The following is a 26,687-nucleotide window of genomic DNA, read 5'->3' as shown; positions in this document are numbered from 1 at the left end:
AGAGAGAGAGAGAGAGACACTTCCTCATCTATACTTGCATCATACCACACATCAATAAAATACCTGACCCAAATATATATATATTTTTTTCAGATCAACAAACTCGACAGTGTTAGGGGAAACCACAGTGTTGAAAACGTACACCTCTACACTTCCTGATATAGCCATTCATATACACTTTTATTCATTCTCCGTAAACACACACACACACACACACACACACACACTTCTATTCACTCTACTGTATACGACGAACGAGTTTTTCGAGGGTGGTGACCTGTATGATGGAAGGTGAATGGTGTGTTATTTGGTCGTGTGTGTGTGTGTGTGTGTGTGTGTGTGTGTGTGTGTGTGTGTGTGTGAGAGAGAGAGAGAGAGAGAGAGAGAGAGAGAGAGAATTTGTATTAACTCGTGTGTGTGTGTGTGTGTGTGTGTGTGTGTGTGTGTTTTAGGGTAGGATAAAGGGAGTACATTGGAAAAGATACGGCGGGGTGGCTAAAATGAGATCTATGAAAATGGTACGGATAGTGGGAGAAGGAGGAGGGAGAAAATGACGAAGGAACTGTTGTGGGAAGAAGGACGCAAAAAGGAAAACTGTAGGACGCAGTTTTGGAGGAAGAATGAATATAGGAGGAAGGATGAATACGGGTGGAAACGAAGAGAAGACGGTGGCGGGAGCAGAAGTTGTGGTAGAGGCTTGGCTGAGGTGATGGAGGTGAACAGAAGTGAGGCAAGTACTGAAAATTTACAGATGGTGAAGGCAGATGTAATGTGTAAGAGAGAGAGAGAGAGAGAGAGAGAGAGAGAGAGAGAGAGAATAGGGTGAATGGACGAAACAAAATTACATCACCACTTCCATACTGACGAAACATATCCTCTCCCATTTCTCCTAGTTCAGTTTCCATCACCCATTCCCCACCATTACTTACTTCCACCATTTCAGTTATTCCCACCATTGCCATTCCCACTGCAGGTTCCCCCGTGACCGCCGCACCCTTGGCATCGACGACCAGTTCCTGTGGGGGTCCGGGTTCATGGTGTCGCCCGTGCTGGAGGAGGGGCAGGTGGAGAGGCAGGTGTACTTCCCACAGGACAACTGGTTTGATTACTATACGGTGAGTGGCGGTGTTGGAGAGGGTGTAGGACAGTTAGTGGTAGGGTGTGGGAAAGCGCTGGAAAATGGGAGAAAAGAGGAGCAAGGAGAAATGACTAGTAAAAAGTAGGAAGTGAGAAGGAGTGAAACATGAAGGGTGTAGGAAGGAATGGGAGGGTGTTTCAGGAAGTGGTAGGGAGAGGGATTAAGTGGGAGGGTGCAAGTGTGAGATGGAGGGTGTGGAAGGGAGTGTAAAAGAGAGTGGAAGGGAGAGACACGTACTTCCCACAGTAGGAAGTTTAAGGGGAGGATGTGGGAAAGTGATGGAGAGAGATTGGGAGCTGGGGGAAGAGAGGGAACCGTGAGAGTGGGGGAAAGTGAATGGGGGAGTGGAAGAGGAAGAGACGGGCCTTAAGGAGTGGGAGTGGGAGGGAGAAGGAGGGTGCTGGAGGGAGTGAGTGAGTGTGGAAAAAAGAGGGAAAGAGTGGGAATGAGTGAGAAGATGTAGAAGAGTAAAGAGCAAGGGACAGTAGCCGAAAATACACATTACCTCCAGGACCTGAACCTGAGACTATTAAATATCAAGCCAGTCCACTCTCACCATAGCGGATCATAATGACTTTAGCTAGGTTCTGTTATTCAGGGAGAGAGAGAGAGAGAGAGAGAGAGAGAGAGAGAGAGAGAGAGAGAGTGAGGGGGGGGAGGGAAGTAGAACCAGAATATAAAGCGAATAAAACTCCAGTGAAAACTAATAAGCGGCTGCTATAAAGCCTTGTATTACTTAGGAAAAAAACAGAAAAGGATAAAGAGATGGTAGTCACTGATCCTCCTCTCCTTAGATATTATCCCATTGTGGTTATATGCCTTTGTCTCGCGTGCAGTCGATGGGCATAATTCTAGCGTTCGAAAAAATGCCTAACAATGATAAAAGAAAAGTCCCTAAATATGATAAGTATTATATTCCTCCAGCACTGATAAAAAAAACATCTGAATCCCATGACTCTTCCCCATTTGTAGAAACTCCCAACAACAGATCCACTTTATCCTTCCCCCAGTCATCCCAGAGGCAATGAAAAGGTACTCATGTTGTGGCGTCACTGGTAGTCATGGCAACCTAGAGGACAGTTGTTAGAGCTCACCAGTGTACTACTATTGTCGTGGTGGTATTGAACAGATATACACTCCGAGAGGTGTGAGTGTTACATATAGATTCAAAGAGAGAGAGAGAGAGAGAGAATAGTTTAAATACGACAATTAAAAAGTACTTTATATTGCGTGCATAAATATAAATAATTGATAACAAACTCTACACAGCCTTCGCGTGATGTAAATCCTCTTGGTAATATTGAGAAAATGTGTATGAAATTAGGCACATATGCATACTGCTACCACCACGACTATTACTATTACTACTGCTACTACTACTACTACTACTACAACAACAACAACAACAACAACAACAACTACTACTACTACTACTACTGGCAATAATACTAAACTAGATGTTCAGGTTTTCTATGCATTCAGTAAAAACATGGCAACTTCTCTGCCAATCCTGCGAGATGTATGCCGATTTCGTTTTAAGCCATGTGTTCACTTTCCCGTGTTTCTGATCGTTTTTATTTCTGAGAGGGCGCTGAACCTCCTACCCTGGAATCCATGGGGAGGTCTGGCTCTTGAAATATCGCATTACCGATGTATCATATGCATCAATATATCTGTCCTCATTTCACGATTTCTGAGAATTTTTGATTTGGTGAGGCGTGCTGCCTTCCAATAAGAATCGTGGTTGGAAAACTGTATATAATGAAGGATCTTCAGAGCAGTCAGACGAACTCACGTAGGAAGTTTCATTGAAATTCATCAGATAGCCTAGGCGGAGTTTACACACACACACACACACACACACACACACACACACACACACACACACACACACACAGTCACACACACACACACACACACACACACACACACACACACACACACACACACACACGCGCACACGCACGCACACACGCACACACGCACGCACACACACACACACACACACACACACACACACACACACACACACACGATGAATCTCGCGCATCTGTACAGGGCAAGTTATTGAAAATGATAGCATACTGTTTCGGATGATTCATAACAATAGTGAATGATAATAATAATAATAATAATAATAATAATAATAATAGTAATAACAATAATAATAATAATAATAATAATAATAATAATAATCATGATAACAATAATAATAATAATAAATAATGATAATAATATTAACAATAATAATAAAAAATAATAATAAAAAATAATAATATAACAATAATAATGATAATAATATTAACAATAATAATACAAAATAATAATATAACAATAATAATGATAATAATATTAACAATAATAATAAAAAATAATAATATAACAACAACTCCATCCATCCATCAACCAATCCTACATTGCCCCATGAGGAGGGTAGGAGCCCGGGGCTAGGCAGTTGGTCCCGACATTTAGGATGAGAGTGATCAACCTCTCATCCCAGAGTGGCATTACATGAGCAATCAACCCCAACCATCCCCTGGATATAAACCTTCACCGGCTCAATCCGACTGGAGCGCAATAGTTACCCACTAATCCACCAGGCGCCAAAATTTGGTTATATGGTTACCACCCAGCGTAGAAAATGGTTTCCTGGTGTACAGAAAATCATTTGGCTTGTCACTCAGTGTAGAGTTACCCACAGGCAGAATGAAGAGGAAAGAATGAAGGAAAGAAAGACAGAAGAGGGAGTGTAAAATCACTCGTAGGCAGAAGGATAAGGAAAGAATGAAGGAAAGGCAGAAAAGGATGGAAGGAAAGAAGGATGGAGGAGAGGAAAGGGCATACTCCCGAGAGCGCACTACATTGAGTGAGTGGATGGTGAGCGCCCCCATCTACCACAGAATATAATAACAGCAACAACAACAACAACAATAATAATAATAATAATAATAATAATAATTATCATCATCATCATCATCACATTATTATTATTATTATTATTATTATTATTATTACAGACTGAAATGAGGTCCTTGGATGGTATAAATATTTGTTAGTAATGAACTTATTTGAATAAAAATTGGTTCTCACTTTCTTCAGTTAATAACGATGTATTTAGAGTTCCACCAAATCTTGATGAAGGTCTCATTCATCATTTAAAGACAATCAAACTCAGTGTTTCAAATTTGGGAATATCCGGATTAATTTATATTCTGGGATGGCTGTATTCTCCATCGTAAGGTTTTCTTTTGGCTATTCAAATGTGCAATGAAGTTTTTAAAATCCCCCTCCCTTAAGATGTCCTCACAGCCATGAAAAAATCTCAAGTTAAATCAGAAGAATTAAAAATATGTGATCAGCTATCGGGTATGGCATGATCGCTAGACCCATGCAGATGACCAGCGGATGTCTATTCAGCGACGCACTGGTGAGAGGAGCATTACATTTCCAGCATTTGTTTCTTGTAGTTCAAATGCTGGGGTGTTTCTCAAATGCAGTATATGACTGGCAGTGACTGAAGTTTATAAGTACAGAATATCATTTGTGTCCGTTCATCAGTAACAGACATATTGATATTATCCTGGGGCCTCCGAGTATGTGAATCACCCTGTATTTAAATAATCTAACAACAACATATAATAATAGTAACAATAGTAATTATCACTATTACCTTGTTATTTTTAATATTGCATTTTTAACAATACATCCGAGGAGTGATGGGGGTTCACAGCTCGCATAATATCGTTCAAGGTGAACGACTATACTCGGTTTCACGTAGTCTGACGCACTGATTTTGCCAGCCGAGGGCAGGTGGATTTGTGTCACGGGGTTTTTATAATATCACGGTACTTTTGAAATAAATGCTATGTATTATTTAATTGATAATAATGTTCAACAATATTAAAGAGCAGGGACAATGATTGTCTTGCTACATCAAGCAATGATTACTTTACGCTGCTTCTTCGCACGATTCTCTAAGAACGAGAATTTATAAACTTTCTCAACAGTACACAGCAGAGACTAATTACTCACAAATGCTGAATTAGTATTGTTAGCCTCTGGAGAAAGTTACTTCACCCCTGACAATAAATAACTAATACTAACATCAGGTTCTTGCCGATGCTTAACTCCTAGAAGGCACAACGGATTTTAAGTTTAATACAAGACTGGTCTAAGTACCAGTTATGAAAGCAAACGTTTATGCAAGCTAGGAGCTATGTGGAAAATAAGCTTAATTTGGAGAAATGAAACAAAATTTTACTTTACATTAAGCTCAAGAAAAAGAACTGTTAAATTTATTGATTACAAAAAAATAAATTTAATGTTACAATTCAAATCAAATTAATGAGATCGCACTCACTCACTCACGCAAAAGCTAAATCCTTATGCCTAAAAAAAACAAACACCTGAATTAAACTCTTAAGACTAGGGAAATACAAGAAGGAAGTACTATAGTCGATGAATGCTTTGTATCACCAAGGTGGGAGCACTGGAGACTGTGATCTTGTGGAGCTTGGGTGCTAGCTGACCTCTCACACTGCTGGAGCACAGGTCCTTCCTCCGTCAGAGCAAACACTGGACTACCCAAGTCGTGGGAACAAAGGGGGAGCAGTAGGCCGCATTTTCTAACGGTCGAGGCAAGCAGGGGTGAACAATAAAGAAACAATAGTATCGCTCAGTACAGCACTTAGTGACGTGCATTAAATCGGTCACTTTTGAAAACAGTGACGAATGTTTTGAAAAGTATACCCCGAAATGGAGAGAGAAACGGTTAACTGAGCGATACACAGTGAGTTTTCCACTAATAGTTCGTGGCTTCTCACAAAAGGGAAATGTCGCGAATTTGATTCGTGACATTACGCCCCTACAAAATTGAATTTTTTCCTTATGGGAAAAAATTTGTTGATATATATATATATATGTACACATCCTAACTCAGTCACACAAGATTCACACTGTGGTGTGTGTACTATCCTGCTACAGGAGAAAGTCACAGTCGCCAGTGAGCGAAAAAACCTCGTATTTACGTTAATAGAAGCAAGCTTGAGGGAAAAACTCCGTGACGACGGTGAAAATCCTGTACTCAGGTCAAACTGAGCGAAAATTCGCTACATTTACACTGACAACTAATTGTTGTGTAGCGTGGTGTATGTAATACACGGTGTAGGTGTGACAGTTGTAGTGTAACTGTACCTACGTGTAAAATGACACAGTAAATAATATGCGACGATGAAGGCAGAGGAGAAGAGGCGGTCTTCCATAGCCTCGAACTGCACACGGGTCCTCAACCTTTATTCCTAAATTTCCGACAGAGGATGCCTATCCTGGTGAAATATTATTCGCCCATCACCAACTAAAATAGAAAATGGGAGGAAGTGCCTTAACCTACAGTACTTATATTAATATCGGGGAGCTGAGAATCCTTGTGCAAACTCGGGTCTTCCATAGCCTCAAGTCGCCTTTGCGGAGTTCTCACTTCCCCCTTAACCTACAGTACACGTGTATGTACAGGCCCTGGACATACTGTGTCCTGTGGGGCCAACAAGTGAGACGTCAGGTCTACACTTTTGACTGGGAACCAGGCTGGTCCTTGAATTACTCAAATAAAAGCTGGAAACCCTGGTGAAATATTATTCGCCCATCACCAACTAAAATAGAAAATGGGAGGAATTATTCCTAAATTTCCGACAGAGGATGCCTATCATGGAACCCAGCATACAACAACTGCTCATGTTAGTCAGCAGTTAGTAGGCGAGACATCAGGTCTGCACCTACGTTATCACTTCCCTTGTCTCTCAACTGACTCGGAGATTACAGGTGTGGTTATAAACGGCACAGGAAGGACATGTCCCTGATTAGTGGTGTTGCTTTGACACACACTGCAGGAACGGACAAAACTATCTATGTCTCGTCCCATCCCTGGCCAGAAAAAGTCAGCTCGGATACGGCCCTGGGTCTTCCTTTTGCCCATGTGACCTCCTGAGGCTGAACAATGACCCCATGGTAACACTGCTAGGCGGTACTTGGCGGGAACGACAAACTGCAGTCGAACCTCGCCCTCGGGTGTTCGTGACTCACGGTAGAGCCGTCCTTGTTTATGAAGGAACTTGGCTCGACCTCCCCGTGAATACTTTATCACTCGACCCTTTTGTTTGTTCCGCACGGCAGCAAGTGTCGGGTCAGAATGTTGTTCTTGCACAACAAGTTGACTACACATCAGATCTTGCGGCGATTCAATGATCACTGGGGTGACACAATCTGGAGCCTCAGCCATGGCTCGTGTTACCGAAGCAGCCGAAGTCTGAGTACCGTCATCATTGGAGCAAGTATCCTTGACTCCTTGAATATTGCCTACTATAAGGTCAAATAGAGGCTCTGGCATGACAACTGGAAGTGTCGTACCAATATAAAATGGAGATGCCACCTGGATACATGCCTCAGGGAACAATCTCACTGATCCATCAATAAGGTTTGCATGGATCTGTCGACCTGTATACTGCTCAGGCCGAACTAAACTCTGTTTAACAGAGCAACCTGAGGAACCATTGTCTCTCAGGACCTTCACAGGAATGCCTCCCACAAACCCTGGCTGTACAAGGAAGGTACTGTCACCTGTGGGAGGGCCTGTGGAGGAAGCAGCTAGCCACTCATGAGGCTGCTGAACTGATGCGGCAAACATTGTGCCTTGTGAATTATATACTTGAGAAGATGGAACATTGGCCATCTGTGGAGGGGGGTTCACTGTCACTGTGGGACTAGTGAACTGTGGGGTAGTACCCATACTGGTAGGGACGTGACCACCGTGCTGCTGCTGAGGAATGAAGGCTGCGTTCGCTTCCTGCCTCTTTTGAGCTGGTGGTGAAAAAGTTTGTCCCAACGGTTGGTTGCGTGGCTGATATTGCTGCTGGTTAGGGTACTTGTTGTACCTCTTCCACTCAGGTTTCTGAGTGTTTTGCCCCTGGTCCTTCTGCGGTTTACTTGGACCTTGGCCATTACTCTGAGAACGGCCTTGTTGCTGGGGTTCGATCTGAGACGGCTTCCCAGACTTGGCAGTATCTTTTCTGCTCCAGGTGTTTTGCTTACGAGTTTGATACCCGTATGCAGTAAAGAATGCGTCAGCCTTTTCTGCCATTTGGCTGGCATCTTTCACCTGGCAGATCTTAAGCTGTGCTCTGAGCTCAGCAGGCCACGACCTCTCTAGCTGTGTACGCAGCATAAGGTCAATTATCCCCTCACGCTTGGAAGGAGTTTCATCTTTCTCCATCCACTCATTTAAGTAAGCTGTGAGACGATCAAGGAACTGAACAGCTGTCTCCTTGTCTTGAAGACGAGCTCGCATGAACTGAACTTTGACGTCGTCTACTGTGAGACCATACGCCTTAATGAGTGCAGCTTTCATCATCTCATATGTGAGATTGTCTCCACGAATTCTGTGGAGAATACCGAGGGCAGGGCCCTCAAATAGGCTAAGAAACTGAAGCCGCTTAGCTGCCTCATCCAGTTGATACATGTCTGCCATGTCCTCAAAACGAGCTATGTACGGCTCGATTCGCTCGCTTTCCTTGTGTGAAGGAAGCTTGATGCGTGGGGTCGCCAGGACATGTGCAGGGGCAATGCTCGTGGAGCTTGGACCAACTGCACCAGATGTATCTGAAGCCAAGGAATCTCGCTTGAGCTTCAGCATTTCATATTCGTGTTTTTCACGTGCTTCTCGCTCGGCACGTTCGTGCTCTCATTCTCTGTCTCGTTGTTCACGTTCGTATTCGCGCTGTTCATGCTCGTATTCGCGCTCTTTCTCACGCTCTCTTTCACGTTGTTCGCGCTGTTCTCGCTCGTATTCGCGCTGAATCTTACGCTCTTCACGGGCATCGTTCTCGCGCTGCTGCTCCTGATTATGCCGTGAGAGTATATACTCTTTAATTTCGGTTGGGTCCGAAAGACCCATTTCCTTGGCTTCCTGTAAAAATACAGTGGTAGCCATGGTGCTAATTTATTAAGCAAACCGAAATTGAGTACTGACTGCTTCGCAACGAATGCTAATAACACAAATAAAGAATACAGACAGAAGCTAGTGGTGACCAGTCTTATCTAGTTAACTGGCAAAGATTAAAGCAAAAATGCAAATAACTGAGAACTTAATAATTAACACAATGGGTACAGCGACTACCCAGGAGCGAATAAAATCGTCTGGCGTTACCAAAAATAAAGTACTAAATAGAGTTAAGTACTCTATGGATTAATAAAGCAAAAATTCACTTGCTAAATTAACGGTAAACACCAGTAAACTTGTGCCTATAAACTTTAATTATAAATACATAAATATGAGTGAGTGAGCACTATCTCATGAATAGCTTTATAGCTAGGAGTTAATATCCTGGAATGAGGTCGCCAATTGTCACGGGGTTTTTATAACATCACGGTACTTTTGAAATAAATGCTATGTATTATTTAATTGATAATAATGTTGAACAATATTAAAGAGCAGGGACAATGATTGTCTTGCTACATCAAGCAATAATTACTTTACGCTGCTTCTTCGCACGATTCTCTAAGAACGAGAATTTATAAACTTTCTCAACAGTACACAGCAGAGACTAATTACTCACAAATGCTGAATTAGTACTGTTAGCCTCTGGAGAAAGTTACTTCACCCCTGACAATAAATAACTAATACTAACATCAGGTTCTTGCCGATGCTTAACTCCTAGAAGGCACAACGGATTTTAAGTTTAATACAAGACTGGTCTAAGTACCAGTTATGAAAGTAAACGTTTATGCAAGCTAGGAGCTATGTGGAAAATAAGCTTAATTTGGAGAAATGAAACAAGATTTTACTTTACATTAAGCTCAAGAAAAAGAACTGTTAAATTTATTGATTACAAAAAAATAAATTTAACATTACAATTCAAATCAAATTAATGAGATCGCACTCACTCACTCACGCAAAAGCTAAATCCTTATGCCTAAAAAAAACAAACACCTGAATTAAACTCTTAAGACTAGGGAAATACAAGAAGGAAATACTATAGTTGATGAATGCTTTGTATCACCAAGGTGGGAGCACTGGAGACTGTGATCTTGTGGAGCTTGGGTGCTAGCTGACCTCTCACACTGCTGGAGCACAGGTCCTTCCTCCGTCAGAGCAAACACTGGACTACCCAAGTCGTGGGAACAAAGGGGGAGCAGTAGGCCGCATTTTCTAACGGTCGAGGCAAGCAGGGGCGAAAATAAAGAAACAATAGTATCGCTCAGTACAGCACTTAGTGACGTGCATTAAATCGGTCACTTTTGAAAACAGTGACGAATGTTTTGAAAAGTATACCCCGAAATGGAGAGAGAAACGGTTAACTGAGCGATACACAGTGAGTTTTCCAGTAATAGTTCGTGGCTTCTCACAAAAAGAAAATGTCGCGAATGTGATTCATGACAATTTGGTAACACTGCGCGATGCACTCGGGCGGTGATTGGTGGATTTCCGTTGTGTTTGAACGTGCACCAAACTGACTTTGTATTCCAACCAAAGCCCTCATTGATTTGTAAAATACTGGAATATATTGATACAAATTAAAGCAATTATGTCTTTAATGATAAATATGTGCCTCTTTAATTGCCAGAGATAAACCTGAACGACAAAGATGACAAAAACTAAGTAAAGTCGCGTCTGGACGCATATGGACAAGAGTCAGTGACTGATTTATTTGTTTAAATTCATTTCATTATGTTTGATTTCGTTCACACTGCACGCGGTTTTATTACAACAGCAGAGTTCAACTGTAATTTTCTCATGGGGTTTGCTTTTATCTTACTTTCCTTTCTTCCACCTTTAATCCGCTGCACGCCAGTGCCATTTTAAAACGATCTGACATAATGCTGTGGCCAGTGCCAGTGCCATTTTAAAATGATCTAAAATAAAAAACTTCACTGTGACCACATTTTTCAAGATTCGCAGGTAAAAATTGGCAGGCATGTAAGGTAACTGTCCTCTACCATCCCCCAGGCTGTCAAGGCCATACGCTCACTCGCTCCCCCCCTCAAGCTTGCTCTCCCTCACTCTGCCTGTGTGCCTCACCCAGGGCTGTACATAGTGAAGGCATTTTGTAAATATTTTCATGTATGTGTAAGTTGTAAATATTTTCTTGTAAGTGTAAGGAATATATAGTGAAGTCAAGTTGTAAATATCTTCTTGTAAGTGCCAGGACTGTACGTAATGAAGTCAGGTTGTAACTATCTTCAGGTAAGTGTAAGATTATGCATTCACAGTGAGAAAAACATGCAAATTGAGATAGATGCTGAAGTAATAAGTGATAAGAAAAGTGTATTGAACTATGCTATACCTTCCCAGCATAAATACTTGAGTATACCTTACATAGAAAACGGCTTTTTCTCACGTACTATCACGATCCAAAGTTTCTTTACCCCCCTGAGTGGAAGAAGGTCGAAGCCAAGGTTGTAGGAAGACCAGATGATCGGACACTGCCAGTATACAAGACTAATAATGGTTCATGATACCGTGATTCATAAATAGGCTCGTGTGTTTCATCTGGGTGATTCTTATTATCCTAAGCTTCAGGTTAGTGAACCCCTCCATCATGAACTGGCCTGTGTTCGGTGGCCCATCATTTCTCCAACCGTGGCTTCGACCTTCCTCCACTCAGGGGGGTAAAGAAACTTTGGATCGTGATAGTAGGTGGTGAGCGTGAGAGAGTGGCTATACCTGTACCCGAGTGTGCAGGACTCAATAAAACTCATTTCCGAGCCTCAGTGAGCATTTTAATGGCAAAATTCGTTGTTTCCACATCAAAAGCTATCATTTAAGCCAAAAAAAAAAAAGGTCAAAAAATGGCCGGCACTGGGGTGACCCAGAGGGCTAAAAATAGCTGGCACGCAGCAGGTTAACAAAATTTCGGTTTATTCTACAGTGATGTAATCCATTAATTTCCCGGCTTTGTCAAGGGGACAGAGATACATGCTTGAGGAAAGGGTGCACGATGGCCAGGGATAGGATGTCCGTCTGACTGTATGTATGTCTGTCTCATGATACGAAAATGTTTGGGAAAATCGAATACCAAACTTATTCATGTAAGAAATAATTTTACTGAATCTGACTGGGAATACAAACAAATGTAGATTTTTAAAGCAACTGTTACCTATGAAGATAATGAAAATGTGTATGTACACTATATAATATATTGAGATTAGTATTTATTGACCCCAGTGAGGTGTGTGTGTGTGTGTGTGTGTGTGTGTGTGTGTGTGTGTGTGTGTGTGCTCACACAAATCATAATTATTAGAAGATAAGCGTATGTATGGTAAGGTTGTATATTAGCAGATGAGGTAATGAAAGGCTTGGTGTAGACTGTGACACTGTGAAGTAGTGGTAGGAATAACATTCGAGCCTTCACTGGACCTCGGGACCACCTTGCTATGAACGTCTGACTTCCCGCCACAGTCGCTAACTGTGTTCGTATGCATCCTGTCCCGACTTTACTTAGTTTTGTCATCTCTGTCGTTCAGGTTTATCTCTAGTATTTAGAATGCACATATTTATCATTAAAGATATCATTGCCTTAATTTGTATCTATATATTCCAGTATTTTACAAATCAATGAGGGCCTTGGTTGGAATACAAAGTCAATTTGGTGCATGTTCAAACACAATGGAAATCAACCAATCACCGCCCGAATGCATCGCGCAGTGTTACCAAATCCACCTGTCCTCGGCTGGCAAAATCAGTGCGTCAGACTACGTGAAACCGAGTATAGTCACCCTCTCCATAAATATTGGACTTAGTAACCTAGCCTCGGATCCTTGAGCCCCTGATATGGAAAAAGATTGAATGATAGACAGACGTATTTTAACACACACATGCCACTTTGCACGGGGGTGTGCTGCTTTCAGTCCCCCTTCTGTGTGTGTGTGTGTGTGTGTGTGAACGATGTAACCAAAAAAAAAAAAAGAACGATATGGCCCAATCTTGGTGAGGCAATAATGAAGTGATTCGAATTTTGAGAACAACAGGTTGATAGCCAAGTCAAGGCAAGGCCATTTGAAACAGATCTGATCTGGTTTCGACCAAATTTGGCGAAAGGATTGCACTTGGGGTAAAGACGAAGCCATTCGATGTTAACAAACGGTCAAATATTAAGGTCACAGGGCAGGGATAAATTGTTTCAGTATCAGACATGTAGGGTGCGGGTGTTGCACTTTCTGGTTGTTCCTTTCGTGTTTCATTTGTATTCCCTATTTAACATATCAGAACAAGTTTTACCAGAACTGGGGAACGATGTTGTTGAAAACCAAGAAGGAATGGGTAGACTGTGGCTAGTAATCATAAAATGGGACGTACAGGTAGACATACAGTAGATGATGTTGACAATAGGCTAAATCAGGTATGGATCAATAGATTCACACGGGGCTACACCAATATGGCTCTGTTGTAAAGAGTTTCAGAGCAAATAGCTATGTTGTTTAGGTAAGGGATAAGAAATTTAGAAATTGATGTGAAACATAGCCCCAAAACATGAGGGTAAGTAATGAACCGTTATATATGTTGAACTTTTCCCTAGCTACTCCTTTACGTTTTATATTTCTGTTATCTGATACTACTTTCTGTGATGAGTGGTTTCGATGGTAATTACCCCAGGGGCCTTACTCATAAAGGATCTTGGCAAAATACTACGACAAAAAGTGTCCAATGGCAGTTAACTGTTGTCAGATATCTTTTTATTTTTCGTATACTGTAACTTTGATTCTCACTTTCGAGAGTCCGGGACTTAGGTCAGTAGCGTATTGAGCTACAAGTCCTGCTGACCTAGATTTAAATTCACCCGAGGGCAGCCCGTGGAAGAGGATGTCCTCATATGCATTCAAAATGTTGAGGTTTCCTTGATGATATACACAGACTCACTCACAAACACATCCATTTCATTACAATTTAAACAAAAACTTCCCATCCTATACATCAAAACCCTTCCACACCTACACGCGTGTGTGAAGAACTTGGTGAAGGTGGGCCACTTCTCCAGTGACAGAGTTGTGTTCCTCCATCTTACAGATCAGTTGCCATTCACGACCCGCATAGAAAGGCTTGAACTTGTAGAGATGCCCGGCCATGATGTTTACAGGTTGGCTGCTGCAATACCTAATAATCACTCTAATATGACTGTGAAGTGATTGGTAGGTGTGTGAGTGAAGACAATAATTTATGCAAGCAATCTTTTACTTAAGAGAGTTTATAAACACGGCCGAGATATCCTCTCCTTAGTTATTAATGATCCTTCCGATGACAACATCCTTCATCATATACTCATCTACCCTGAACCCTCTACCCTTCTTGGCTCCTGCAACCTCCACACACTCATACATTCTCCTTGTCTCATCCTCCATTCGCTTCATATTGACAAATCACCTGACGTATTTCTCTGTTTTATCCACTGCATCAATTTCATAATAATCTTTATGAAATTGTTTGTTTGTCCATCTTTCCGTCATGTCATTCTTGACTTCATTTCTCTCCAGCATAGTCCTTGTTTCATTGTCTTGCATCAGTGTTAGAAAGAATATACTGGCGTGTGGTCCTCCGACATTTGCATTCCTGTTTCTTGCCACCGTTCTCAGTGCTGGTGTCATTCTCCTTCCTTGTTGCACCCTTTCCTACACTCCACTGCAGGACAGGATCTCCCTTCCGGGAGACAAACGCTGTACCACCAAGCCAGCAACCCTTCCTACGGTTAATCTTAAGTGCTTGAACATTCACATTCTTTACTTCTTTGCTATTTAGTTTCAAACCACAATTTGCTTCCGCGCCTTATTCAGACTTAGCCGCTGCCAATGTTTACAATGCACACTTTACCAGTTTCCTTTAGAACATTGCGTTACGTAACTTCCATGCCTCAATTTCTGTCTACAACCTATGCACACTATGCAGCTCTCACTCTGTCTCCTTTCATCAGAACTTCCCTATAATTGCTGTTGCGTTCACAACTTTTAGTATTTTACTCACATGCACACTAACCTTACCAGGTTCCTTCAACACTCTCATGTATTTGAAAGTGCCAAGCGTCAGCTGGAATGGAATACAAGAGTTGTCCCGACCATGAAAGGGTTTATGATGTCAACATTATCACTCCGTGTCTCATCTGTCACACTCATCTGAATAAATCGTCTGATGTTAGACTAGAATACTGGAGTTGTCTCGACCATAAGAGTGTTAAGTAGCCATAATGATATGAATATATATATATTTTTTTTAACATTTTGGACACTTTTGTAAGCACCATAGGAGGCTTTATACATACCGCCTTCCCCTTAGAGCTCGTCCACACCAACCCCCCGTTCACTTGCTCGTTGCCGTCGTGGGGGGCTTCGGGGGCATCGACTGGGGCTTGATGAGTGGGGAGCTCTAGCAGGGTACCTTCATTCCCTCCACAGACGTGGAAGCCTAGTTGCAAGATGGCCTTAAAGTCCATTCTGCTCTTCCCTCTCCCCCCTCCTTGGGCCCCAGTCATTGCTCAACTAATTTTGCAAGGCACTTTTCTTTTTCTATCACTTCTTTCGTTTTCTCCTGTCTCTCTCTATGCTATCATTTGGTTTTAAATGGCATGGACTTTTCCACATTCATCAAAATTCTCATCATTGACCACGCATATGTTGTAACAGGAAGGACTGGGTGTGCTCTTGGGCTATTGTCTCGGCCAGTGGTGGGGGTCATGGTGGTTCGGCAACACCCCAGTGTGCGGACCTCTGCAGAGGGACCCTCTGTGGAGGCGGGACCACTTTTTTTTTTTTTTTTTTTTTTTTTTTTTTTTTTTTTATGTGTCCGACTCTGGGCATAGGCTTCACAGCCTGCTATCAAGGCCCAGCAGTCCTCCTACATACCATACACCTCTACATGTCACCACTTCAGTGCTAACACCCACCGTCCATATTGAATACATGCTATGGCTGTCTCATACAGGACTGGTGTATCGGTACTAGCGGTGGTATTTTTACGACATGTCGGCGGGTCTTCTGGTAGATAAGTAAAGCCTGATTTATTGAAATTCAAATCCTTAAACTGTTCCCTGCCCCAACCGGGATTCGAACCTGGGTCCGTTAGGACTGCAGGCCACCTCTCTACCGATTGAGCCACCGCTGCTGGGCTATGGCTGTCGGTTCTGGGGGTGCCGTGGCTCAGCGGCGGGACTCTTGGTCATTGGGCAGTGACCCTTTGCTGTGCAGGGAACCTTTGTTCTCGGGTGCAGTGTTGCTATCCCTTCCAGGGTAGGGTAAGGGGCACACACTGGAGTTTGACCCCCACTGGGGTCGTTGGCCGGGCCTCTGGACTTGGGGTTTCGCCCATAATATCCTTCCTTTTTCAACCGTCCTGATGAGCCTTTTCTGTTTCATTTACCATTATGGACTTGGCTATTAGTTCCCCCTTCCCCGGTTCTGCTGCCGACCTGACCCAGGTAATGACCTCGGCTTCTCTTTGGGATGTCCCACCGACTATCTCCACTTTTCCGTCTCTTTTCTCCTCCTCCTCACCTCCTTTCTCTTCTACTCCTCCAATTTCTGCCCAGTCCTCCTGTGCTAGCTCCTCCTCTATCATTATTCTAGAACCTTATCTTACTCTTACCTCATCTACCTTTTCCACTCGTATCTTTCATCCTCGTCCATCTCTGCTCCCATTTCCTAAGCAAACAGAACATGACAAATTCCAAACTTTGCTCGGCCCCCAGACCTGGACCAAGTTTTTTGACATTCCCTCAACTGCCCCTCTAGCAGGTGATGACCTGCTTTTTCAGTGTTGCCTATTGAAGCAGGTGGGCAAAGATGTCCAATTTACGTCTTGTCCAGATGGCTCTCGTATTGTAACAGTTCAGTCCAAAGAACAGGCGACTGCCATGACCAGTTTACTTAGTCCTGCCAGTACACCGATTATTGTAACAAAAAATGTTCCCCTCAATTCTTGTATAGGAACAATCTTGGTTCCCACTTATGTCGGTCTTGGTGACCATCAGTGGCCAGAGTGTTCTCCTCTTATCCAGGAGATTTTAGAACTCCAAGGTCATAAAGTTGTTACGGTGCAGTATTACTCACTTCCTCCTACACATCGCCGCCACTATTCTATAAATATAGCAAAAATCCGTTTCAACAGCCGTACCTTACCTACCACTGTTATACTTGGTGGTCTCAAGCTAAACGTTAAAGAATCTCCCCCAGTCCCTCGTCAATGTCGTGCTTGCTGGAAGTTTGGACACCTCCTGAAATTTTGCAGATCCACTCCTATGTGCCGCCTTTTTTCATCTTCATATTATAAGGATGGTGAATGCCCCTCGAATCATCACTGGTGTCCTAATTGTAGAGGTGAGCATACCACTACTGATCGTCATTGCCCTTCATACAAATTTGAATGAGAGGTTCTCTGAATCCAACTGTCCACTGGACTCCGCTGGGCTGAAGCTCGCCGGGAAGCACGACGTCAAGGCTATACAGATGCTTCTGCCACAGCCTATTGTCTCTATTCTTCTGTTGCAACCTCAAATATCTTTGTCATTTCTTCGTCCTCTCCCTCGTTTTCTTTACAGCCTTCTTGTTCTCTTTCTGTGGCCCAACCTTTGATCGTTTCTCTCTCAGACACCTCTTGCTCTTCTTCATCGACCCTTATTCCGTTATCAAATTCCTTTTCAGTTCTCGGTTCCTCTACTTCCACCTCTCTTTCCTCTACCCCACCTACGTCGTCATCTACTTCCGCGCCCGTGTCGCATCCTTCCCGTTCTCGGTCACGCCTCTCCCATTCGTCCACTTCCTGTCAATTGGTCAAGAATAAAGCCCATCGTGGGTTGCGTCCTGTTCCCCAAAAGCGCTGCATGCCTCCTCTCTCCTCCAGATCTGACTTCCGTCCACTTCGTCATGCATCTTCGGGTGACAGTTCTCCCGAAACTATCCAGAAAGTTACACGGTTTCTTCAGGATACTTCTTCACCATCGTTTGTTCCAACCACTGCTGCAACCGTCCCCATTTCCACTTCTGCAATTACCGTTTCTGCCGATGTTCACTCCCCTCCTCTCACTATTCCTTCCACTCCTCTTCCCCCTGAGGTTGCAGCCTCTACATCCTCTGCTTCATCCGTAATCTCTCCGTTACCTCCATCTTTCTCTTCTTACCGCACCTCAGCTTCAAGTGTGCTTATCGTCAAATCCCTTTTAGACCTTCCTTTGCCTCCAGGGGAAGAAACCCCCTTCCCTCGTCGCCGTATTTCTTTGCCCGAATCATGCCCTTCCACCACTCAGTTCTCCAGTGGTTCTTCGATACCCACTATCCTTACACAAAGGTAGCCTCTTCAACAACAAACATAGTCCAGTATAAAGTCTTATGCAGAGTCAGTTTGTTCTTCGTTTTATAGACGTCGCACGTTACTTTCTCTTCGCTATTTCTTGAGACAACATCAGTTTCAGTCTTCTTCGGTGCTCAAAATACATTCCTTTATTTTCGTCCTATACCATAATTTCCCATATTTTCCTCCTTTACCATAATTTCCCTTATTTTCCTCCTTTACCATAAATTCCTTTATTTTCCTCCTTTACCACAATTTCCCTTAATTTCATCAATTACCATAATTTCCCTTATTTTCCTCCTTTACCATATTTTCTCCCTACGTGTCAAGTGGGGTTGGTGGAGGATTAGTAAAACAATTAACTCTAAGCCCTTGACCACCCCGTTTGGGATACATGGCGTCTGGCAATGAATGAATGAATGAACCACATTTTCACTCTGTGATGCGACTTAGTGCCATATGGTCTTTGTTACCTGGTGCTACCTTTTAATTTCGTTTCATTTCATTTCGTCCACACCAAATGCTTACGGGCACGGGTATGGGCGGCAGTTTTACATTTTGTGGGGTTGCAGTGATGCAGAATCCTACCCGCACCAGCAAGTATTTGATGTGCACGCAGCCTTAGAGATTTATTATGCCTGCTACATATTGATGCTCTTCCGTATGTTATGTTACTTTAATATCGTCGTAGTTAGCATCAGTGACGTACAGGAGGATAAAAACTTGTACTTATAAAATAATATCGCTGATGAAGATTTGCTATGAAGCCTTTCATATGACCAAGAATACGGTCCTAAGTTGTACCTCTCAGCCAGTGCAGTAGCCAACCTTACAGTTGCTTTTGTTGTATCGTGCATACTTGTGACGGCTTTAAGTAAAATACCTTCCACACTAGAAAATCTTTGCACAATCATGTAATGAACTCTTTTCTTAAGTTCTGTGTGAAGATTATTGAAATCCAACGAAATATAAATGAAGTCGTAGTTGCCTAGTGCGTGTCTCGGACGGTTTGATTATTCTGCTGTGCTGTCACTCAAGTATTATAGTCTAAGTGTACAAAGTCAGTCCACGCGCAGGAAGGCAGGGCTTATTTATATGACATCACGACGCCTCTCTGTTTTCTGTAATAATATTATTATCGGAGCCTGGGCCTGTATTCTGCATAGTGCTTATGGTCGACCCTAGCTAACCGTCATAGCTAAGCAAATTTATGACAGTCAGTCTTATGGCCGTCGGAAGTCGTCGGCCATACCTCACTAATCCAACAACACCGTCAGCTGCTAGAACGCACCGCTCACAATTTGTCAACTTTAAATTTATGGAATAAAATAGGTTCTTGGCATTATTTTCTTGGATTTAAATTGTTTTAACTTCATATTACGACTTTGGGGGAAGTTAGACATAGTAAAATAGGAATTCGTTTGTGAGAAAATGCGCTGAAACGTATTCCCGTTGAAAAGTGTGTAACCAAAAACACTGTCTGACTAGTGTAAACTTAACCTACCTTATTAATTTCATCTAATTTCATATTAGTATTTTTTTGTTGGCTAGGCTAAACTTGGTTAGGTTAAATTATATTATATATATATATATATATATATTTTTTTTTTTTTATTCATATCATTATTTATTATAATATACTTAACCTACATTACAAATATTTTCTTAAGTCCAAAGAAAGTTAAAGAAAATGTTCATTGCTATGGACAGCAATGGGACAATAACCAGTTCATCTGGGTTAGGTTGAGTTATATATTTCTATAATTTGTTTCTGGTTTATTTAATATTTTCATATTTTTTTTACACTAACCTTAACCTAAAGTATTATTTTTTCGACCAGTCTAAACTTTACCTATCCCATTATTATTATTTTATTATATTTAATTATTTATCATTTAATATTTTTTAGACGTCCATAATTAACCTAACCTGCTGGGGCTAGCCCTACAAGTACTGTAAAGCCCAAACTCTGCACATTGGCATTTTTCCGGTAGCAAGATAACGTAGTGTTATGATGACCTTAAGCTCCGGGGTGAGTGGGTTTCTCCTCTTGGTGTCATTCGATAAGGCGTCTCTCACAAGATTGGTGACATACAAAATACCGTCCCTGTCTAGCCGGTATCTCTTGATAAGCTCAGCATCACTGAGCTCGTTAAGCACGTCCCTTCTTCGGAAAATATTCCTCGGCTAGAGATCTGCTTGCTGTGGTGCGGCCATGTTGACACACTTCTGACGGTCATAGGCGGCGTTAAGACAGGGTGAACCCGAACATACCATCGCGCGTCTTATTATGGTCGTCCATAGGAGTTTATGGTCGACCATACGAGTTTCTGACGGAGTTATGTCTAAAATGCGCCATTTTGTTTAGATATGTACGACGGACTTAGCTATGACGGTTTGTAGAATCTGGGCCCTGGCCCCTATACAGAAGAAAACGAATTAAGGGGGAACTTGTATATGGTTGCAACCCAAAAGTTTTAGGTAGTTATTTTTTTCTTATTTTCTGTAAACCTACCACACTGCCACATTAATTAGCCATACACAGCACATTAATCAGGAATCCTCACCAACAGTCAAGGAAGTGTCAGGTTATAGGGATATCATGGATATGTGCAACCCGCACTATCTCGCTGAAGACTGACTCCAACCGCTGAAACAAACCCAGCATTAGAAGACGTCATTATGTCAAGCACGATTCCGACCAAATTCTTGCCAAAAGTGGACTGACATGGTATATTTAGACTTTGGTGCTGTGCACCCTAGGTGGGGCAGCTGCAGCGTCCACCCGGAGCCAAGCTTCCACATAATCCCTGCACTTTACCAGGTCAGACCTTGGTGAGGCGCTACTACCAAGAGGCGCCGGATCAGTATACGGGGTATGCATTATACTGTGCCCGTAGGACGACCCCACAATAGTTGCTTGCTTTTGGTGGATGGGTCTCGGCCAGAAAGACCGGGATTCAGTAACAACAATAACATGTCTTCTCCAATTCGTGCATGCTGTAATCAAACTTCAGTCTACAGATACCTTGCCAGATAGATCAGTGACAACCTATTCTACTCATCTCACATCTTCTAGACAAAGTACTCAGAAACTTATGTCGTAAGTTACTAAATGATATTAAACCTATGGTACTGAAAACTGCATTATAGATTTTTTAAAACCAAGAAATGAAGTACGCAACAGCAAGATATCATATAAAAACTAAGAAAAGGCTGGAATACATTCAACATGAAATCGATTCCATGACAGTACAAAAAAAAAAAAAAAAAAAAATGAGGACTGTAAAGATCGTCAGCATGGAAGTGCACGCCGAGATGATTCAGCCAAGCAAAATGTGTTGCAGGATCGTGCAAAACAATGCGGCATAAAGTGACAAGGTAGCGCGAAAAAATGTATATATGACCACAGTTAGACGCTCGGTGGATGCTAGCGAAATGGGGAATAGACAGCCGTAAATGTAGCTACTATCCTTCAGGGCACAGTGGAGCTCCCGAACCTTAGCCTACCATGGAGTCAGGCTTGCCATCGTTTTGTGTAAAAGGTGTTGTGTTCCGAAACGCCAGATTGCAATGGGAAACTCGAATCTTCATTAATGAACAGCTATCAGTTCCTGAAGAGGAAGAAAAAGAATAAGAGAAGAAAAGAAAAAAAGAAAAAAAAGGAAAAGAAGAGAAGGAAATGAAAAAAGAAAAAGGAAAAGAAGAAAAAGAAAGAAAAGAAAGTTGAAGAAAAAGAGGAAGAAAAAGAAGAAAAAATAATAAATTCATGCCCATGTAGTGTGTCAGGGTGATTCGGCCACGCGATCAGTTTACGATTCGTCCCAGTCGTCCTCCCGAACACAACTTGCAACAGTCAGTGTTTCATCCAGGTTCTCGAGAGTCATACGTCTGGGTGAAAAGGGACAAGCGGAAGCAAACTGTACCCAACAGTCTCATCTGTCTCAGTGCCCGAATTTTAGTTATTTAAAAGAGACTTATCAATTACACAAGGGTCATTAATGCAGAAAACCACTTACGAATTGAGGAGGGAAGGTTTTATGACCTCCACTTCCTTTCTCCGTGGTCAAAAATCTGTGCTGGAACGACATTACCAAAACTGAAAAGTGTGAGATCGGAAGGTAAACTTGCCTACTTTAGCAACATTAAGATGATAGGAAATAATGTGTTCCTGACATCGACAATCACTACGAAACCAGCAACAGATATACGATCCAAGAAATAAGAGGGTAGTAGATACCGAACGGCGAGACCGCTATCAGGCTATCCACATTAAGCACGAAGATTAGCTAGTTTTATTTAGTTATAACCGATATATACCAGTCGACTGCATAGGAGTAACTGAAACAGATAACCACTATTTGTTTCAGATTTAGGGAGGGGAGATTCTAAACCCTCCACCTCCTTGTCTGATTTGAAGGCGTCAGCTTTGATTTTAAGCCTATCGATTACCCGAGGGTCATTAAGACATACAATTTGCATTTCCCAAGTCCCGGTATTCCTCTAAAGCACATATCGCATTAGTTGGTTAACATCAGATACCGTACCCAGATTTTCCTGCTGAACAGTGCATGGTAAATAAGTCGAATCCACTGGCGCTGAAGAGAAGCCTACGTGTGGTGGCGCTGTGAGCCTGGGTGGAGGAGCTGCTGCCTCTACCCAGGAGACAAACGTCCTCATTTTTCCCTGCACCTTATCTGTGGGAAGGACGTTAGTCCTAAGCGGGCGAGCCGCTGTCTGCCACAAAGGGGTGCCGAATCCCTGCACAATGTACTGTACGTACTACAATGCATCTGTAGTACAGCCCAATAGAAGCAGTTGCGTACATTTGGTCGATGAGTCTTCTTGACCAGACTTGGATTATGCAACAGCAGCAACAACAGAGTCCACCAGTCTGACTGGTTCGAACATCAACACAGGATTCCTTTAGTTATGAGCTAGATGTACTGACCAATGCGCCACTGGTTTCCCGCGAAACATGAAACAATCTCACCAGTGATAGTAAAAAGTTATTCAAATCAGTGAAATAGCCTAAGCGTGAGCTACAGTATGTAAATAACAAATATTTTATCATGTCATTTTAAAATAATTTGCATTAAAGAGAGTAGTGACAGTGAAAGATCATCTGTATTTTTTAATGTCTGTCTGTCTGTGTGTTGACTATGAAAATGAAGGGGGAGCTATGTAGATGGTTCTAAAAGCATATTTATAGGATAACTTTTTGCTAGGAATTTCTCTGTGTGTTTTAAAGTTCCTGATGTGGCACCCCTGATGAACAAAATTAGAACTAATCGTCACTAATTAATTCAAAGTGGTGGAGCTTGGAGACCAATTGCAGTTTTTAACTATCTTCTACAACCGTATCAGTATTCTAGCTTGTTGAGTCGGTGAACAGATGGTCTGGGGTGGGCCGATGAACGAGGTGGGTAGGCAGGGTGGGTGGGTGGGTTGTTTTAGGACAGGGAGGCAGGAACAGCATGGGTGGGTAAGTGGGTGAGCAGGATGGATGGGTGGTTAGTGTGGGCGAGTGGGTGGGCAGGAATGGTGGGTTGGTGGGCTTTGGGTGATTGGTGGGAAAATAGGTCCATGAGGAATAGGTGAGTGGGCAGAGTGGGTGGGTGGGTGGGTGGATGGGTGAACAGTTTGGGTAGGTGGTTAGTGGGAAAACACGTCAATGGTAGAAATAGGTCTATGGAGAATATATCCCTGGGGGAAAGTGCCCAAGGCGAAATGTAGGTACAGTAAATAAAACAGGCCCTTAGGGCCGTCTCCAACTACGGGGTGACCCATTAGGGTCTCACGCAGTAACGGTATGCACTGTCTTATTGTGTCCTGGCAGTGTTGGGTTCTTTGCTAGTACTGTACAGTATACTCATATATGCATTACCTTAGTGAGCACTGGAGTATAACTGAAGTACATTATATGATCGTAAAATGTTAGAAACAGAATAAGAAACTACCAGTTTGAATGATCCAGACAGTAAATTAATCAGTATTCAAGTACGAGTCGCAAAAGTTTTCCTCCTCAATAATACACAGTAGCTCTGATCAAAACATCCTTTCCATTACTTTTTTCCTACCTCAGTACTGTATACATAAGGATAAAAAATCATGTATTTTCTGGTTTAGGTAATGAAGTGAACAGTACTCTCATGCTAATCCAGTTTTCCATATTAAATGAGGCATAAAAACCTAAAGCAGGGCTTTTTTATTTTCTTGAAGTTATGAATCCAAGAAGCAAGGACACTTCAGGTACATTCTCCTACTTCTCTCCACCCCTTTCCTCTATTGCCGTAGGAGGCACAGGGCTACCTGCAACGCATATAATGGGCAAGGGAGTTACCACATTTGCATCCAATAGGGTGTCAGTGGTACAGTAGCTAATCTGTGGACTGCGAGCCACAGCTCAAGGCTGGGTAGCGTCGCGTTGTGAGCCACAATTCAGGCTGTGCTGGCCGTGCATCACTGCTAACTACGAGTACTCCACCCGTACGCAAACTTACTCATGGCGCTACGCAAAGACGGAGAGAGAGAGCGAGATTTTCTTCTTTTCACCATATGATGCCCTGGATGTTTATCTTCAGGTTTGTAATAAACTAAATCATTTTTTTTTAATTTTTTTCATTACTCCCCTACGTAAACTTACGGAAAGACGGAGAGATTATTATTATTTATTTTTTTACCAGATGATGCCCTTGTATCGGTACACGGCTAGCACTAAATATCGTGCCACCGCTAGCACCAATAAAATGTATCGTCGCACTGCTGGCCACCAATTTAATGTATCGGTACACGGCTAGCACTAAATATCGTGCCACCGCTAGCACCAATAAAATGTAGCCGTTATGAAGTAGCAGTTGACTACATATTAAGTGTTCTGCTGTATAGTATAACTAGACCACCGTGTTGGATCGAGGACACTGTCTGTAGTACACGTCAGCTACTCGCCGTCACTGCCCGACACTTCCCACCAAAGGTCCTCTGCCACGAGAAGGTGGAAGCTGGTCTGTTATTAAGTGGTAGCGTAAGGTGACAGAAATGAGCAGATTAAATCTCTCTTTATTGGGTACAGAATAATATAACTGCGACCCGAGAGATATGTAAGAGCAATAAACCCTCCCTTTAAAACTGTAAAACGGCCTCTGACGCTGTACACTCACCGAGCAGACTAGGGCGCGGTGCTGAGGTCAGCTAAAAAGTGAGGTGCCGAGCATTACATATACTCTGGGCTTATGCAAAAAGTAGAGATAAATGACAACTCTACTAGCACATTATACACCTCTATTAAATGGTATTAAGTACATTCACATATACCAACATAATAAATGGTTCCCCAGGACTTTACACTTACGCACTATTCAGATATCTTTTCACTTCTCCTAACCTTCATTTTATAATTGAAACAGGGTGGCACTTATGGTCTGCCATCCACCTTCTTCCTATACCACAGCTAACAGCGAAATGATATTTGGTTGTTCATCATTCACACTTCATTACACACTGTTAATTATGACTAAACAGCTTTAAAAATTATTATGTAAAATGTGTGATACTACAACTTCATATGGAAAAAGATGTTGACACCAGAACATCGCTCGGCCACACCAATGACGTCCTCGTCGACATTGTTGTCCTAACTACTGTGTAGCCTAACCATAGTGTAGGGTAGCTAACTATTCAGGAACATCCACTTGCAATCCTCGAGTACGGACACGTGGTATCAGTGGGTTCCTTAATTGGTGCCTTAATAGTAGCCTAAACCACAAACACAGGACAAGACCACAATAAGTAGAAGACCAATGCCAGGACCAAATAGGAAGAAGAAAGGTATGAAGGAAGATAGGACAGTACATAAGGCTCTAAATCAGTCCTGTTCAGGTGGGAGAGGAAGGTAAGCTCCTTTAATACATGAGACAGCCTGTTCACATTCAAGTAAGTAACACTGAATGAAGGTAAAAAGGATCGTAACTGGGATGAGAAGTTCACTGACAAAGCTAGATGATGCTTGCTAGGCAGAACTGCTATCTCTTTACTGTGTAACTCACAAAAATCAGGTGCAACATAGTACCCCTTTACTGTAGGGAATTGATTCTGTGAGGCACAAATCACAGTTACATCCTCTGTCTCAGGAAAGTAAAAGTACTGTTTCGCATGAATATGAGCATGGAAAACTGACTTCAACTGAATGGGTTGGAAGGTGCAACGTTGCAGAGCAGAGAAAGTATTTGTGTC

General features: G+C 42.4%; 1 protein-coding gene across 1 annotated transcript in view; it reads left to right on the top strand.

Annotated features, from left to right (window-relative positions):
- LOC145401973 (lysosomal alpha-glucosidase-like) overlaps positions 1–2,225 on the top strand; it is a 33,018-nt gene extending 30,793 nt beyond the window's left edge. The window contains exons 7-8 of the mRNA XM_080274077.1: positions 974–1,147; positions 2,111–2,225. Coding sequence (XP_080130203.1) covers positions 974–1,147; positions 2,111–2,225 — 289 coding nt within the window. The remainder of the gene's footprint in view (positions 1–973; positions 1,148–2,110) is intronic.
- Positions 2,226–26,687: the final 24,462 nt, after the last annotated feature.

Source organism: Coenobita brevimanus, chromosome 57, assembly GCF_032717465.1.
Source record: "Coenobita brevimanus isolate Jiangsu-jjx chromosome 57, ASM3271746v2, whole genome shotgun sequence".
In the NCBI taxonomy this organism is placed as follows: Eukaryota; Metazoa; Arthropoda; class Malacostraca; order Decapoda; family Coenobitidae; genus Coenobita; species Coenobita brevimanus.
Note: the sequence above shows the minus strand (reverse complement) of the source record. Positions and strands in the feature narration are given on the sequence as shown.